Source organism: Mustela putorius, unplaced genomic scaffold (genome assembly GCF_011764305.1).
Source record: "Mustela putorius furo isolate JIRA1106 unplaced genomic scaffold, ASM1176430v1.1 tig00003834_pilon_pilon_pilon, whole genome shotgun sequence".
Taxonomy (NCBI): domain Eukaryota; kingdom Metazoa; phylum Chordata; class Mammalia; order Carnivora; family Mustelidae; genus Mustela; species Mustela putorius.
This window is the reverse complement of record NW_025421987.1, coordinates 59,391,433-59,409,614: the sequence shown is the minus strand read 5'-3', so window position 1 is coordinate 59,409,614 and position 18,182 is coordinate 59,391,433. Positions and strand designations below refer to the sequence as shown.

The 18,182-nt window shown below is 39.6% G+C and overlaps 2 protein-coding genes across 8 annotated transcripts in view; one reads left to right on the top strand and one right to left on the bottom strand.

The window, feature by feature from the left end:
• PLCH1 (phospholipase C eta 1) overlaps nucleotides 1-18,182 on the top strand; it is a 217,284-nt gene that overhangs the window by 59,039 nt on the left and 140,063 nt on the right. Inside the window, exon 1 of one of the 7 annotated variants that reach the window (XM_013057746.2) lies at nucleotides 2,435-3,710. The exons of the other annotated variants lie outside the window; for them this stretch is intronic. Coding sequence (XP_012913200.2) covers nucleotides 3,668-3,710 — 43 coding nt within the window. The 5' untranslated portion in view covers nucleotides 2,435-3,667. Of the gene's footprint in view, nucleotides 1-2,434; nucleotides 3,711-18,182 lie in introns of those variants that run through there. 7 annotated transcript variants of the gene reach the window in all.
• On the bottom strand, nucleotides 8,280-8,711 carry LOC101673286 (40S ribosomal protein S11-like). The gene has a single exon (XM_045088544.1). The coding sequence runs from the start codon at nucleotides 8,709-8,711 to the stop codon at nucleotides 8,280-8,282; it is 432 nt and encodes a 143-aa protein (XP_044944479.1).

Below are 18,182 nucleotides of genomic sequence, written 5' to 3'. Positions count from 1 at the left end.
TGGTTCTAGCACAGCTCTTCAGTCTTGGACATCTTGGCCAACTTGAATCTGTCTCCTTCCCTAAGTTTAAAATATGAGTACTAATGTAGCGCCTTGCGGAATTTTCATGAAGATCGGAGAAGGTATTGTTTACAGTGTTTGGTAAATGATAGCTTTTGTAAGAATTGCCTCACAAAGCGATATGGCTCCCATGTTTGTGTCCGTAGGTTTTCTCGATGGACTTGGCAGATTCGGAGCAGATGTGCGCCATGCTGTTGGCCTAAGTTGGTCTCAATTTGGAATTATGTGGCTGGCGAGATTGAGGTCTGTGTGGAGATGGTATAGCATATCACCTCTTCAGCATGGGACTTGATTAAATAAAGTTCTGTCCAGCCAGTGATTGGAGTGGCCATTCACTCACCTTCTAGAGATTGAATACTTATTTGTCCAAGCACAGGGCTGTGGCCCTTGGCCTATACTAGCTCATTTACCTTCAGAAATACCCTATGAGGTGGCTGCTAACATCTCTGCATTGAGGCTCTTTAGGCTCAGAGAGACCCCCTTCCGTCAGGTAGTTAGATATAACAAGTAAAAATCCAGGAAATTTTGCATGGGACGTACTTAACACTAAAAAATTGTTTGTAGTTTATCTGAAATCCAGACTTAACTGGGTGTCTGTTTTATCTAGCCACCCTACCCATAACTTCCCCAAGATCATGCAGTGAGTGGAGGACAAAGCTGGGACTTAGATTTTCCTCCATCTGACTTTGAAGCCCATGCCATAGTCGGTGATGTGTCTGTGAGAAATCAGAAGTAGAACTCAGGTGTGAAATGTAAGGAAATCATTGTTAGATGGGGTTTAAAATCCTTCTCTCACTGTCAGTTGACAAGCTGCACTCAAGAGACAGTTTTCTCTTTCACCTGATTGGTGGAAGATAATTCCCTATTAGATCTAATGCTTAGAAATAGAGATAGCTAATGAGGGCTTATGAGATACCTATTATATATGCCAAGTACTAAGCTAGAACTACTCTGGAAAGAGCACAGTCTTTTCAAATAAGGAGTTCAGATAAGAGATTAAACATTCCAGAGCTGTGTGGTTCTTGTGGTGACCCAGTCAAAGGAAGCACCACTGACCCTGAAAGCCTGTTGACCTAGACTTGACATTATACATGAACTTCTGCTGCGAGAACTCTGGGGCATAACTCAGGGCAATGTGTGTCAATCATCCAGTGTCTCTGCTGACCCTAGAGTAGGTGTTTCAGTATTAGTCCTTCCAATGGGCTGCATAGAGAATTACTTGTTGCTGCTGAAGAATTGGATATTTAATAAGGTGTTGATATTTCTGGACTCTCAAAACCCATGAGTTTTCCTTGGTGGTCAGACACGCTCAGGGTACATGTCTGCTTTCTAAAGGCTCGCCCGCCTGCTTGTGGGCACTGCCCATTGCTGTGGTGTTGGGCTTGGGCTTCATGTTCGAGCCATAGGTCAGCTTTCCAGAGAGGAGCCTGGGGAGCTTTGAGGGCTAGAAGGCAAGAAGCATGAAGAACCTACTGGGAGAAGACTCGCTGTGGATGAGGAGGGGAAGAGCTGTCTGTTCCCTTCCTCTTTCCTCACTCTCCCAAGACTGTTGTGTGGCACCTCTGGAAGAAAAGGGAAGAAGTTTGCCTTTCTTGGACTGAGTGAGAAATTGACCTAAAGCTGCCTTTTGCTTTTCAGATAACTTTGGTTCTGGCAGATCAGAGGAACGAGAAACCCATCATTTGACACCAATTTTGTGTCTTGGGGACACTAGTGTCTTTTTATAGAAGATTATCTGGGAGTATTAATCATTTGAATTATTTAACAGAAGTGGGTATTTCTGATACCTCAAATTTGGGGGTACCATTCTACATTTAAAGTACTGTTTCATTTAAACAGTGAACTCCACTGCATTTCTAGGTTGATGTAAAGGATTTCAAGACTAATAACCATAGTATGACAATGATAATGCAAAATAACTGATTCTAAGCACTTTATGCATATTAAATTCTTACAATAACACTTGAAGGAGGAACTATTATTATGCCTGTTGTACAAATAAGGAAACCAAGGATCAGACCATTTAAGTAACTTGTCCCAGTTCACACAGATGGTTGGTGGAAGAGTCAGAATTTAAACCCAGGTAGATGGGCTCCTAAACTCTTAACTGTTTTGTTGTATATTTGGGCTTGTGTGTGTATATATATATATATATATACACACACACACACACACACACACACTCACAGTCTTGTGAGAAGGATATTCTAATTATGCATACTCACACACACATCTGTGACATTCAGATTTCTCAGAGGATTTAAGAGTAAACAGTAGGGTCTGCAGATGGGATGAGGGCCATGGCAATTGGGAAACAGGTGAACAGGAAGTGGGGTAGAGCATGATACCTCAGGGGAGAGGGATGGGTTAGTGATCTGGGCTGGGTGTAGATGGGAGCGGAGTAGAGGGGTTGATGGTGACATTTATGGGATAGGCAGTGCTGGGATTGTCAGGGGTTCAGTGGAAGCAGGGAGAAGAAAATGGCAAGAGGCATTCGTATTAGAGAATTCTGGGAGTAAGGGAGTTAATGCTCAGGGTGGAGACACCTAGTTACAAGTCTGAAATGCAAGACTACAGTAAATTGCTTGTGAAAGACATGCCCTACCTTTTTGTCTGTCTTCCTGTCTCTGTAAAGAAGTTGATAAAGCATGCAAATAAATGCTTATGCATATTTTAGGGAAAACTGGACTTTAATAATATGCTGGTTCATTCACTAAAACTGGCTTTTTCAGACCCATTCTCGCTACCTAACTTGCCCACAGGGATGTGATTTTTACCTGAGAAGTAGCCATCACTGCTCAAGTATTTAGAAACTGTCACCTCTTTCATTCTAAGTTGGAAACCTTCCAGTCTCTTCTATAATCATGGATGTGTTTGTGTGTGGAATAAGGACAGACATCAAGGAAAAGCTTCAACACTGTCAGTAATCTGTGCTTACCTGGACTGGCAGGAAAGTAGTGTGCTGTGGAGAAGAGCACAGATAGCTTCCTTTTTAATGGATTGCTTTTGCCTCCAGTGGAGTGATCTTTGCTTCCGAGAGTGTGCGTGTCTGTGTGTGTGCTTCTGTGTTTTTCTGTGTGTGTGTGTGTGTGCATGTTCATTTTCTGCATTCAGCCTGCGTCACTACCCTGGTAATCTGTGTTTCTCAATGGCCCCTTGTAGGTGAGGAGGGTTTTTCTTTGAAGGCTAAAGAGCTCCACTTCCCGGACATAAAATGTGCACAATGCCTTGAGGGTTTTAAGCCCTGCGCTAAGCATGCAAGTCTCATACCCAAACTAGCCACAGCGCCTGCATTCCCACAATAGCGGCAGCCCTGAGCAGATGCTTCCAGTGCTCTTATCTGGCTGTGCTTTTCACTTTGGGACAAAGTTCTGTAATCATATCTCCTGGATTTATTTTCTCCACACCGTAAAGCCTGAATTGTGAAGATCGCATCATGCCATAAAGGGCAGCAGGAGCCAAGTTCTTGGGGCTGCTGAGGATTTCTTTGCCTTTTTTTTTTCTTTCCCCCTCTTCTCCTTTCTGGAGATGTGTATCAGAAAAAGGCTTTGCCTTTAGAGAGGAATTTGACTGCTCTTGCCAATAATGTGTAACAGTATTAAATTTAATGGCAGACCTTGAAGTGTATAAAAACTTAAGTCCAGAAAAAGGTAAGAGTCATACTACTAATTTTAAGGTAAGTGGAATGGTCCTAGTGAAAGATGGGATACAGCTGTGATTTTATTTTATGTTTAGTTAAGTTTAAATATTTATTTGAACTCTTGACAGCCTATTTGAGATAGTCTATTTCAGTCTGAGATAAAAAGGTAAAGTATTTTTGATGAGGCGAAGTGGTTTTTTGTGGTTTTTTTTTTGCTTGTTTTTTTTTTTTTTTTCCCCCTGGCAAATGTAGACTTCTATAACAGTAAAATTTTCAGGCTGATGAAGAGGAAGCTCATTGTAATGAAGTGGTCAGTGGCAAAACCACTGTATTCTTAGGTTGCAAGTCAGGGATGTAGATATGCTTAAAAATTGTATGTGTCTGACACCTAGGAACAGTGAGCTTTGATGTAAACATTCAAGTCTTACTCAGTTTGAGTTAGGAGTAAAGCTGTATTTTAACTTTCTACAATAATCTGTACAGAATGTATTTGTATCAGTTAGAAAGAGTCATGTACAGTGAAAATAATTAGCTTTATAAAATGACACGGTATAAGTATTCAGCATAGATAAAATGGAGGCAGAATCCATGTATCATGTTCTTAGAATCTGTCAGCTCCTGTAGCATGAGAGAAACATTTGAAAGTATGAGCGAGGAGATCAGAATTTAAATTATATGGAGATTGCTCTTGAATTATAAGAAATACTCCTGCCTGGTCAGACAGAATAAATGACATGTCAAGAAATGTCTTCCAAACTTGTCTTCCAACTGAAATTCATCTGTCATTTCAGGTTATTCATGTGCGTCTACTCAGATGTAACTTTATCATGTCAGTGCTCCTTGTGAGAGCCTGTCTGGAGACTGTTGCTAGTTTATGGTATCAACTTCAATGTGTCATGTTCACGGTTCCAGCCTTGATGCCTGCTTTTTATTCAAAATATGAATTAGACCATGGATGAGATTTCCAGAGCACAGCTGAGTTTTCTAAGCCTGGGAAGGACCTTTTACATAGAAATAGGGTAGGATTTGGGAATTTGGATAACTCAATATGCAGTTTGTCAGAAGGATTTTCCATTTAGAGTTTTATCTTAATATGTTTGGAAACTCTCCTGTATGCTGAATGCAGGAGTAAGTTGAAATGCATAGCATACTATGAGGACTGTCTGGCTTTGCACGTCACAGAAATAAGGATGGAAAGGACTTCCATTACTTTTACCATAAAAGTAATCTCTAAGATTGAATTAAAGTGAAACATTATGGCAATTTGAGTGAATTTTTCTAGTCATCTAAGCTTGTAAAATGGATGAATGTGAGGTGTCTTGTTTCAGGGATGATGTTTTCACATACAGATAGTCTTATCTTTTTTTTTCATGAGCATATATTTCATATTTTACTTATTTTTAATTATTTTAATGATTCATTTTGCTGAGTGAAAAATTTTCTGTACTGACTGCCCATATTGGCATTAATCTTAGTGAATGGCAAGACTATTTTTAAAGAAATCTTTCTTCTGCATTCCAGGACGCTTTTAAGTGAAATATCTTAAATTATACAGATCAGTTCCATTTCAGAATGTAAAACTGGTAGATTCTAATTTTCATCAAATCTGAATTGTATTTATTATTAAATAATGATAGTGGAAGTGGTTTCAATTGATGGGTCTATAAAGTTGAAAAATGTTCATTCAGATCCAGAAAGACCAAAGAGAAGAAACCCGAGTTTTGATGGCATATCCCTAGTCTTAAAACTGTGTATTAAGTATAAAACTCAATGGTTGCTCCTACATTGTGTATTTATGCATTAACTTAGGAAAATATTATTAGTCTCAAATTTTGGTATAATGTACTAAGCCTCTGAGCTGGAAGTCATCTCAGTGTTTCTTACAACACTCAAAAATTGTAAGGTACTTGAACTGCAACATAAAAACAGCAGTCAGAGGAAGCTTCAGGCATGTAAGGTGAATGTTTTTAGAATCTTGTTATGTCTATGAACCCCAGCCTCCCTTTCAGCAATGAGAGCTAATACTAGTTCTTACTTCACAAGGTTGTTATAAGAATTACTGGTATAACACCTCTGAAAGCATTTGGAAGATGGAAAAGCCCCAGAAATATAAGATGATCTAATTCTAGAAATAAGGCTAATGCACATTTCATCTACTTTAATTGAAGAGAAATTCTATTTGCAAATAAAAAAATGTTGACCTAGAACCTTGGTACCATCTGCTACTAATTTTCCCCTTGGCTTAGTATAACCTACATGACGGCAGTGTGCACACTGTGTATTGAATGTCCTATGCTGATGTCAGTGTAGGAATGAGTCCTAGATTTCTAGAGCAGAATGAAACCATAGCCACCTTACTCTTTTAAGGAGAAAAAATAGGCTACACATTTTTTTCTCTGAGACATGAAATAGATTTTTGGCTGAAATTGAGCTCTCCAGTTCCCAGATCATGATGGCTGGACCTACTCTATTTAATCATATACATTTTTGCTTTTAGGAGATGCTGAGCATTTTAGATACTTGTGATTTCTGTCTTTATGTCATTTGAATTCTTAGTATAAGGGAGGGGAAAATCAAGAGTTTCTCATGAAATCCATAACTGTTAATAAATAATTGGTACAAAGATATGTTGAATGCTTTATATACCAAGTGCTAGTGGGGGACATGAAAAGTGAATAAAAGTATTAACCTTTTTTTCAGTAATTCATAGTATAGTACAAGGACATGCTTCTATCTTGTAATTATGGTAGCACCGTAATAGAGGAACATTCCAGTGGTAGCTTGAGTGTGGAGAAGTAAGCAAGGGATTTCTGGAGGTAATATTTGAGCTAAGCCTTGAGGAATAAGAAGGATTATATTTTGTAGATAAACAAGGATTGAAGATGAAGAAGTAGGCAAGGGCAGAGTGTCATAATAAAGACCTCATAATCCAGGCTAAGAAATTTGAACGTTATCTCTCCCTGCCCCCTCCCCTCACCCCACCTAAAGGAGAAGGTTTTAAGCTGGGGAGAGATTAATGTGATTTGAATTTCAGAAGGATCTCTGACAACAGTTCAGAGACTGGGGGTGGAGAGATGAGACTAGTGCAAGGGAGACCAGAAGGCTTTTGCAATAAATAGGGGAGGGTACCGTGGTCTCAACTTTCTGAGCTTAGACCTTTCATGAGAAAATACTGGACTCTGAAGTTGACATTGGTGTCCTTTGCCCCAGTCAAACCTGCCCTTTGATTGCTTTTTCCTCTGTACGCACATTTTGTCCAATTACTGTCTTGCAGTTGGAATATATTAGCTACAAGTAGGTAATTACCTGATGTGAAATATAATATTTCTGCTCTAAGTTTACAAACTCTTTTTATTAGACAGGATTTTGCCTGACTATGAGTAGCTCTGTTTTTCTTTCTAAAAAAATTTTATTTATTTATTTGAGAGAGCGAGAGAGAACACAGAAGTGAGAGAGGAAGGAGGCTTCCCACCAAGCATGGAGCCAGATGTGGGGCTTGATTCTAGGAACTTGGGATCATGACCTGAGCTGAAGGCAGACACTTAACTGAATGAGCCACCCAGGTGGCCCTCTTTTTTGCTTCTACAGAGAACGAGAAATCTTTTCCCTAAGAAGCTCAGAGCACTCCAACTGAACCAATTTTAGGTTATAAGACATTGATTTGAATGTTGTCATGCTGCTTGTGTCATCAGTCCAAATATAACAGTAGGGAGGTCAGTGGCCATATCTTGGTATTTAATTTTGTTCAAAATTACTATTTCCCTATTTAATGAAGAAGGTGAAGCTCATGATACTGTGTACTTTTTTTCTCTTTCATAGATCAATTAGTCTAGTTCTGAACTACCTAGTAGAGTGAGTTCTTTATCATTGTTCTTATTTGGCTTTTCTTTTTCTTTTCTTCTCCTTTTTTTTTCTTTTTATATATTTTCTGTTCTAGATAAATTTTAGAAATAGACTGGATAGTCTCCAAAGTAATTCTGTTTTTTTTTTTTATTGGAATTGCACTCATTATGGAATAATTGAGGTGAATCACTAACTTTAAGATACTGCCTTTTAGGAACATAGTAGGACTCACTAAATTTTAAGTCTTTTTGATTGTCAGTAAAGATTTCGAGTTTTTTTTTTTTTTTCAAAGATTTATTTGAGAGGGAGAGAGAGAGTGTGAGAGCATGAGTGAGGGGGAAGGGTGGAGGGAGAAGGAGAGAATTTTGAGCAGATTCCCTGCTGAGCATGGAGCCTGACTTGGGACTCCACTCACGGCTCGCACCCAGGACCCTGAAGTCACGATCTGAACTGAAACCAAGAGTCGGACTCTTAACCGGCTGAGCTACCCAGGTGCCCCTAGAGTTATTTTTCTTGAGGTAAGTTGTCTACATTTCTTGTCAGGTTAATACTTGTGGTGGTTTTAGTTGGTATTATGAATAGATTTTTGTCAGTTGCATTCTCTCTTTCCTTCCTTCTTTCCTTTCTTTCTTTCTTCCTTCCTTTTTTACAGGGAAAATAACTTTATTTTCTTTGGGGGTATGGGTAGATGTCTAGTCTCAGAATTTCTAGAATTGCTTCTTTGCACCAGTGGGCTTCATGACCTTGAGCATGTTGAAACATCACAGTTTTGCTCAAGGGCCAGCACTTGCACACTGACAACGTTACCAATCTGGACATCCTTGAAGCAGTGGGATAGGCTCACAGACATGTTCTTGTGGTGTTTCTTGAAAGGGTTGTACTTTTGGATGTAGTGGAGGTAGTCTTGGTGGATGACAGTGGTCTTCTTCATCTTCATGTTGGTCACCACACCAGACAATATCTGCCCTTGGACAGAGACATTACAAATAAAGGGGCACTTCTTGTCAATATACATGCTCTCTGTGGCCTCCTTGGGAATCTTGAAGCCCAGACTGATATTATTGTATCCCAGGAGCTTCTCCTTGCCAGTTTCTCCAGTTAGGACCCTCTTTTTTAGAAAGATGGTCAGCTGCTTTTGGTAGACACGCTCAGTCTGAATGTATGCCATTTTAAACACAGTAGTATAAAAGAACTAGTACAAGAAGTATGTTTTCTTCTTTTAACCCTCTCTACCTCTTTCCTAAATAAATGACTTCTAACTCTTTTTACTAGCCTTTTTTGTAGGGTTTCAGTTTTACTTTCATATCTCTAAATTATGTATTTATACTACTCTGTTAATTTTTCAGTTTTTTCTTTTTTTTTTTTTAAGATTTTATTTATTTATTTGACAGACAGAGATCACAAGTAGGCAGAGAGGCAGGCAGAGAGAGAGAGAGAGAGAGAGAGAGAGAGAGAGAAGCAGGCTTCCTGCGGAGCAGAGAGCCCGATGCGGGGCTCGATCCCAGGACCATGAGATCATGACCCGAGCCGAAGGCAGCAGCCCAAACCACTGAGCCACCCAGGCGCCCCAATTTTTCAGTTTTTGATATCATCTGTTGATTTCCTTCTATGGTAGATGAGGAATTAGCTCACTAGTAAAATCCCCACATCTCTTTCAGTTACTTTGTTAGTTGGCTATCTATGTAACTTTAACAATTTCACTTAAACTTTTTTCCTCTGCTCTGCCAAATAGAAATACTCTACCTAGTGACCATAGTACTCCCTTAACCCATCCTTTCTCTCACTTGTCCCTCCTTACTTCTCTCATATATAAACATTCTTTCATTCCTTTTCAGTATTCATTATTACTCCTTCCATGTTTCAATCACAGGTTGATTTTATTTATCTTACTTTTTTTTTCCCCAAGATTTTATTTATTTGAGAGATGAGAGAGACAGCACGAGATGGGAGAGGGTCAGAGGGAGAAGCAGACTCCCTGCTGAGCAGGGAGCCTGATGTTGGACTTGATCCTGGGACTCCAGGATCAAGACCTGAGCCGAAGACAGTCAGCTTAACCAACTGAGCCACTGAGGCGCCCCCGAACATAGGTTGATTTCTTTTTTTAAATATATATATATATATTTATTTATTTATTTGACACACAGAGAAAGAAATCACAGGTAGGCAGAGGTGGGGGGAAAGCCGAGCAGGGACCCGGATGCGGGACTTGATCCCAGAATGCTGAGATCATGACCTGAGCCGAAGGCAGAGGCTTAACCCACTGAGCCACCCAGGTCCCCTCATAGGTTGATTTTAAAAGTTTACTATCAATAAGCAAAGTTTACATACTATGACTGCATGAAGTTATGTGACTGTGGCTACATAAATATTCACCAGAGCAAGTAATCACCTAATTTAATTTTTAATTGCTTAATTTTAGTTAAGGATACCGCTTCAGAACATGGTATCTGAGGAAAAGGGTAGATTCTGGAGATTTCTATACCAGATGATGACATCAAGCTTATTAGAAACAAATCGAGTATCTAAAAGTCATTTTGACAACTAACAATCTTTATCATAACTCAGGGAGATGAATAAAGTTGTTATCTCCACTTTGGGGGTGACAAATCTGAGGTTCAGAGAGAAAAATAACTTGTCATAGTGTAATTTTGTAATTGGTAGAGCTGACATCTGAGTACTGTTGGCTGACTTTGGAGCCTGAACTTGCAGTCATGTTCTCTCTTAGTGATGCTGTTACTTTCTTGGAGTTGGTAAGATACAGAGGCAAGAAACAATTGAGTGCCTTCTCTGTTTAAAAAAAAAAAATTTACCATCTTTATGGTTTAATTTCTTCTCTCTGCATGTGGTGTTCCCTGGAATAAATGGGCCTGCAGCTGTGTGAGTACTTTCTGATTAAGAGAAGGAAGAGCTGTGAGGTAGTTGACATAGGGCTTGGCATAGGGAAGCAGGGGCATACGAATGGTTATAGGGTGGGACCAGATCTTGCAGGTTTTTAATATCCCCCTGAGGAGTCTGGGCTGCATCTAATGAAGAAGGAAAGAAAACGACTACTATGGAACTTTGGAGTTGATGGGTGATATAAAAGTAGTAGTTGAGGAAAAAAGAGTGGTATTTTAAGAAAAACGTGGTATTTTTTTGGGAAAAAAAGAAGTACCATGAAGGACCAATGAGGGATCCTGCAATCTACCTGAGAAATTGGTTCAAGCATATCAAGGCCATGAACCCTATTATGGAGGTTTTCAGGAACAATCCATTACTATCTTTAATTACTTGTCAACAAAACAGAAGTTATCATGAGTGACTTAGAGTTACTTTGGCTGTCTCTTTGAAGAAAGGTAAATGATTATTTCTATTGATCTGTTTATTATTTATTTTTAAAGATATTATTTATTTATTTGACAGAGAGAGACAGCGAGAGAGGGAACACAAACAAGGCATGTTGGAGAGGGAGAAGCAGGCTTCCCGCTGAGGAGAGAGCCCGATGCAGGTTTCGATCCCAGGACCCTGGATCATGACCTGAGCCCAAGGCATATGCTTAATGACTGAGCCACCCCGTACCTCACTATTGATCTGTTTAGAGAGTAGGTTATGATTGTAGATGTATGCAGTATAAGGTTTTCATCTAATTACTGCTTCTTAAAATCAGTGTCCATATTGTCTGTTTTTCCAGGTAGGGTGTGAGAAGATAAACCTTGAAAGAATATATAGGCAGGGGTCTGAGGCGCCCCTCCCCCCAAGAACAGCTGTAAAATCAGAAGAGAAGGGACAAAATAAAAGACATCTTTAAAAGACCGTTGATTTACTCTCTTATAATTTCTCCTTGCACATTTTCCCGTCTCATGTCTTTGTTCATTTATCATCATTTGCCCATTCTTTTTTCCTTAAGTGTCCAAAATTATATCTAATGACTATTTTTAAAAAGACCAAGCAATACTGACTCATATTAAGTAACTAAGTAAAATTCTCCCTCGCCTTTCCCACTCCTTAGATTTCACCGTAGTTGACACTTTCTTTGGCATGTGGACTTGGCGTCCTTCTAGGAGTGTGTGTGTACATGTGTGTACGCAAATGCGGAAAGGGACCGCGCCACTAGTGCAGGTTTCACAGGGAATTACACTTGTGGGTGAGGAAGAAGGACAATGGAAAAAGCAGATTGTGTGGGCTAAGTCACAATCTACCTTCCTGTTGCTACTTGTTCAGCCCTTGTTGGAAGATGAGACAGGACTTCAGCTTGGACCTAGTAACTAAATGCCTCTTCTATTGTTAGCATCCTCTTGGTGGTAAGGTTAATTTCAGTCATTTTGTGCTTTCCTTATTTTCTGATTTTTGCATTTTTTAAATTTACTCACTTCTTTTCTCATGTTCTTATTGGTGTTTTGAAAAATGAAAAGGCCAAGAAATCCACTTAGAAAATGAGAGAAGGCAGGCATGGGGAGCATAATAAATAGGGATATACAAATTTTGGTGGGCGCGTGGGGAGGAAGAGGGACCATGTCTCCAGTTTCTTCTTTATCATTTTAATTTTAATCTTATGTAAAGAATTTGACCAGTCCCCTTCTCCCATTCTGATGCATAGTCATTCTGAACTTTATTTCATAGTCTCTCACTATTTACTTACTTTTTCCTATCTCAAATGTGTGCCTTTTGGCGCACTGGGTGGCTCAGTTGGTTACGAGACTGCCTTTGGCTCAGGCCATGATCTCGGGGTCCTGGGATCAAGTCCTGCATCAGGCTCCCTGCTCAGTGGGGAGGCTGCTTTTCCTCCTTCCACTTCCCCTGCTTGTGCTCGCTCTCTCTCTCTCTCTCTGTCAAATAAATAAATAACATGTTTTTTTTTTTTTTAAAAAACCCAAAATAAAAAAAAACAAATGTACGCTTTTTTCCTGAAAAAGTGATGAATGCAAGCAAGATACACACAAGGGGACAGAAGAACAAAAGGAACGGAGAAAGGAGCTGTTCCATTCTCCCTACATTTGAGTTTCTTACTTTTCCGGCTCTGCACACTCACACTCACGCTTCTATTGGTTGTGATCGTTCCTCCTCAAAGTCTTCCTTTTTCTTTCCAGATGCCCTTGCCCTAGTTTTCTCATTTCCTTTCTCTTTTCACAGAAATAAGGTTTAGGCTCAATTTGGTTTATAAGGCCACATGCGAGTCCATGAAGGTAAGAACCCATGGTTGGCTATTGCCCTGGCTCTGATGTGTATCAGCTGTAAGATGCATCAGCAGTTCCCTGCTCTTCTCTTTGGTCTAGGGGGTCTTCTTAAGATGCCTTTCATGATTTTTCTTGTTCTAAGTTCAGAGAAGTGTCGTTAAGAACAAACACAAAGCAATACAAATATTGGCAAAAGGCCTGCAGAGAACCAGAGAGCAACAAAGTGATGAAGTTCTGAAGTTGTCAGTGGTCAGTGCAAATAGTGTCTGCAGGCCTGGCTAATGTTCTCTTTCTATTCCCAGGTGGTGATCACCCTTATTTGTTTGTTTGTTTGTTTTAAAGATTTTATTTATTTATTTAACAGTGAGAGAGAGAGAGAGAGAGGGAGCTCACAAGTAGGCAGAGAGGCAGGCAGAGAGAGATGGGGAAGCAGGCTCCCTGCTGAGCAGAGAGCCCGAGACCTTGAGATCATGACCTGAGCCAAAGGAAGAGGCTTTAACCCACTGAGCCACCCAGGTGCCCCTATCTCCCTTATTTGAAGAGAGAGTACAGTTTTGATCACTGCAGTTAAAGAAGGTAGTGGAGGAAAGCAAATAGTAACAGAATGGAAAATGGATTCTTTCTTTAGGAACAGGTTAGGTTTAAGAGGCTGGACATAACATTTCTTGATCGGACCATCCACTTTTATAAATCTGTGGCTTCTAACTATTGGTTTTTTGTTTTTCGTTTTTTTAAAATTTCTTCTTTTGAGGTATATGTGTATTGGGGGGAGGGGGGTTTCCATACCATTGCTTTTTTGTGCTTCTTCTTTATCCTGTACTCATGTATTATTGTCTTCCTGATATGATTCAAAGTTTACACTTCTTTGTTCAATTTCCTTAATTTCTCATTCAAGTTTACACTTCTTTGTTCAATTTCCTTAATTTCTCATTCATTCAATACTTAAGTTTATTTTCTTGTTTTTTATTCATATTGCTGGAATCTTTTCCCATCCTCACAGCAACCTGTTCTCTTTTTTCTTTTCTTTTCTTTTTTTAAATTTTTTTAAAGATTTTATTTATTTCCTTGACAGGCGGAGATCACAATTAGGCAGGGAAGCAGGCAGAGAGAGAGGAGGAAGCAGGCTCCCTGCTGAGCAGAGAGCCCGATGCAGGGCTCGATCCCAGGACCCTGGTATCATGACCTGAGCCAAAGCCAGTGGCTTAACCCACTAAGCCACCCAGGTGCCCCTGTTCTCTTTTTTCTTAATCGTTTGTTTGTTTCTTTGTATCCCCAACGAGAAGAGAAGGATGCTAGTGTCAGGGAGAGCCCCAGAAGTACTAATCTAGGACTTTTTTCAGTGCTGTGGTATAGTGCGGGGCAGGAGGACAACTATAGGATTTGAAGTAAAATAGCAGCAGGAAACAAAAGTTCTAATAACAGCTTAGCTCTTTAGATAATCACCTGGGTCAATTTCTCTGATACTCATTTTCCTCATTTAAAAAATACGGATTCTGTGCCTTTCAAAGAATTGTGAAGATTAATGAGATGAAGTGTGGGACAAGTCTTGTCCAGTGGTTGGTACATATGCCCACTTATTTTAGTATCTGTGTTACATACACACACATTCACACCCACGCACACACACCCCTTTCTTTATCTCAGGATTGACAACCAGTATCAATTTTCTGTTTGTATTTTTCCTCTAACCCATTTGCCTAGCATAACCAAAACCAAAGTCAAGCATACAACAAAGGTCTGAAAGAAAAACTTAAGGAAGTAACAAGTTAACATTTAAGTCCTTCATTGATTTTAATAAGCAAGACTAGAGTACATAAATGTGGAAACACATTTCCCACTCAATTCTGATAATCACAGCTTACCCACAATCCATATCCCTTGAGAATTAATATCTGATCATTTGTTCTAACTTCTTTCATGCTGGTTTTCAAATCCAAAATTTGCTTGACCTCTAGTCACTTAGACTGTTGCATAAATTAAGCACACTGTCTCCTTACTAAATATAACTTCTCAATGTTGTGGATTAGGATTTTCCACAGGCCAGAGAGGATGTTTTAAAAAATATGAAGAAGAGGACCAAAAAATTTTTAATTGTGTTTTCAAAAATTAAAAGAATGAAATACTGTTATACGTGTGTGTGTGTGTGTTTTACCTTACCTGACAGGTAAAGGGTTAAAAAAAAAACAACAACCAAAAAACCCCCAGATGATATCTAGTGTTGGGGTGTGTGAAAATGAGCACTTTTCTATACCGCCAGTGGGAATTTGAGTTAATATTTCTGGATGGCAGTTTGATAGTAGGCAGACCCTTCAGCTCAGTGACTTTACTTCCAGGAACTATGCCTATAGAAGTACTTGCACATTTGCACAAAGACATGGTGATAGGAATGTTTATGGCAGTGTTTTTTTTTTTTTTTTTTTTGTAATGGCGGGAAAAGTTGAACAACCTAAATGTATACTAGTAGACAGTTTTTTTCTTAATGCCTAAATGTGTGCATACGAAAAGGTAAAGTAAGCTCAGAAGTTTATGCCTCAAACTAGTAATACCAGTTATCTTTGACTACAGGATTATGTGTAATTTTCGTCTTTATAATTCTTTGCACATTTGTAATTAGCATATACTCCACTGAGAAAAGATCAAGATCAAATCTACTTTAAAAAATCTGATTCTAAAAAAAAAAATCTGGTTCTATATTGAAAACATAGAACAGTCTTTTGCTGGCTCCCAGCTGTGCTCTGGTTAGGCCAGTGGTATTTCGAGACCCGTGAGGTGGTCTTAACTGCTTTCAGCCTCTTCCTCCTGTTGGGTGTGCTAAGAGCAGGTCTCTTGCTCTTTCCAAGTCCCTTTTCCTCAGCGTTGCCCTTTCCCAGTCTTCGTCTTTGCGCCTCTCCTTCCACTGCTTAGGTCGCAAACTTAGCATCAAACCATTTAGAACAGTTTGTTCTTTCTTAAAGGCATCCTTTGTGTTTCTTGATAGATCCCTTGTCAGCAATAGGATCTCTTCCACCTCATAAGCCTGGTGAACTGTATTTCTAATACCTCTGCTGCATTAGTTGAGGCATACTAGCCATTGTAAAATGATTAAGCTCTGTATCTTTAGGCCTTAATATACATCTCATGCTGCTTTCACAGGTGTTCCTGGATGAGTGGCTCTCTTCCAGGTGGTGATTCAGGGGCTCAGGCTCCTTCTGTCTTGTGGTTCTGCTCTTGTCAACATATGACTCATAAGGTTGCCCACCGATGTCTCTTCTCCAGCCAACCAAAAGGGGAAAAGAAAAGAGAGAATCACTTTTAATGCACAAGGCCTAAATTCTGCTGGCCAGAACCTAAGCACGTGGCCAGACCTAACTGCAAAGGAGACTGGAAAGTGTAGTCTTTGTGTTCCCTGGAGGAAGAGGAAATAAGTTTTGGTGAACACATAGTAATTGGTGCCTTAATAGGCAGAAGCTCAACTCCTAGTTCCATGCCTAGCTGTATAATGTCTTTAAATTCTTGAATTTATTTGAGGATTAGTTTTCTTATTCATAAAGGAAGTATATTAAGACCCATCCACTACAAAGTGTTGGTATGAAGGTTACATTTTGAGTCATCCTTCATGAAATAGCTTCATAAACTTGGAGATGTTACGCAGATACAAGGAGGACACATTCATGAACACAGATCTCACTATTGGGCTTTAAAAAAAAAAAAAATGTACCTGACCCGTAGATTAGACGAGGAACTGGTAAACTACAACCTGTGGTCCAAACCTGGCCAACTGCCTATTTTTGTAAATAAAGCTTTATTAGAACACAGCCATGTTGCATAGTTTATGTATTTTCTGAGACTGCTTTTGCATTACATGCAGAGTTGAATGAGTGCCAGAGAGAATGTATGGCCCACAAACACTACAGTGTTTACCATTGGGCTCTTTACAATAGAAGTTTGCCAACCTTTGGGCTACACTGTGAGTGTCTGAGGTATTATTCATTTGTATTTAGTAGTGTCTGAGATGTAGCATTTACCTAGGGAGTCTTTACTCAGGCTGAAAGCTCTTTTTACTGCCCTGTAGTTCGGAATTTATGCAGTTGGAAGGCAATTTCTTTCTTTCTTTTTTTTTTTTTTTTTTAAAGATTTTTATTTATTTATTTGATAGAGAGAGATCACAAGTAGGCAGAGAGGCAGGCAGAGAGAGAGGGGGAAGCAGGCTCCCTGCTGAGCAGAGAGCCCGATGTGGGGCTCCATCCCAGGACCCTGAGATCATGACCTGAGCTGAAGGCAGAGGCTTAAACCACTGAGCCACCCAGGCACCCCTGCAAGGCAATTTCTATAGGAAAGATATCTCTTCACTCGAGTGGATGAACACTGTAGGCTCCTTTGCACTCTGAATAGCCAAATAGCTAATATCATTAGGCACCCTGAGTTCAGTCCCAGCTGAATCCCCTCTACCGTGCTGCCTTTGCCAGATTCTGTTCTAAACATAAGCAAATGCCCTTTCTAGAACATCATCATAATTGCTACAGTCATCAAACTGTTTATAGTGCTCTGCTATTGAACTCATGTTTGGCAAATATTAAGTGAATGATTATTACAGGGAGTAAAATCCCTGTAATGGACAGTTGACTGAGAAAGGCTTTGATATGACAAGTGCACTGTCTCATTAGTGTTGGTTTCCACTTGTTGCATAGCCTGACTTTTGCTAGTTTGAAGACCCAACAGCCTGAACAATAGTGGTACAAACTCGATCTAGTAACTCTTCTCCTCTAATGATTGGCAAAGTAAGAGTTTCTATCAGCCAGTCAATACAGATTCAGCATTTAGCATATATGGTAAGCTAGATGACAGAGGGGAGGTTCGTCGTGCCAACATTTCTTAATGCCCACTAGCAGTTACACATTGTGCATTGTACTAGGTGCCAAGGGTGGTAGGATAAATAAGCCCATCATCCCTGCTTGAGGCCATGAAGCTTAGTGAAAGAAGAGGTAGAAAGAATAGGTAGATCTCTTCTTACCTTTGACAAACAGGAAGGATTTTGCTGGGAGACACTTCTATAGGCATTAATATCTGGAGCAACCATTCCTTCAACTGTGATAATGAGGAGGTTGAATAGTTTGGCTGATTATGGAAAAGGTAGGGGAGAGGGGCAGAAGAGGAGAGAGAATAAGAGAACAAAAGATTTCAGCAGTTAATGATAGCACTGGGTCAAGATTTACTTCTCCATGCATGTTCTTAGGTACCCAAATCTAACCAAAGGCACTTGTCTAAATTGGTAAAATTACATGTTACAAAAGAAGTGTTTTGCAGCTATGTTTAGTACACACATTTTTGTAGCTTTCTCTTTTGTCTTTCTGTTTGAAACAGTTAGATTTTAAAAAGGATGCTAAAAACACAAGGTATGTACTTAGAAAATCTTTGTAGAATTGAACTATTGAAAATACCTGATCTGTTACTCTAAGAAATTTGCAGAACAGGGACAAGGTCTCATTCCACTTGGTATCCTTAGGAGA

Coding starts and splice junctions, on each gene's coding strand:
- LOC101673286 (XM_045088544.1), bottom strand. CDS start 8,711: ATGGCATACATTCAGACTGAGCGTGTCTACCAAAAGCAGCTGACCATC.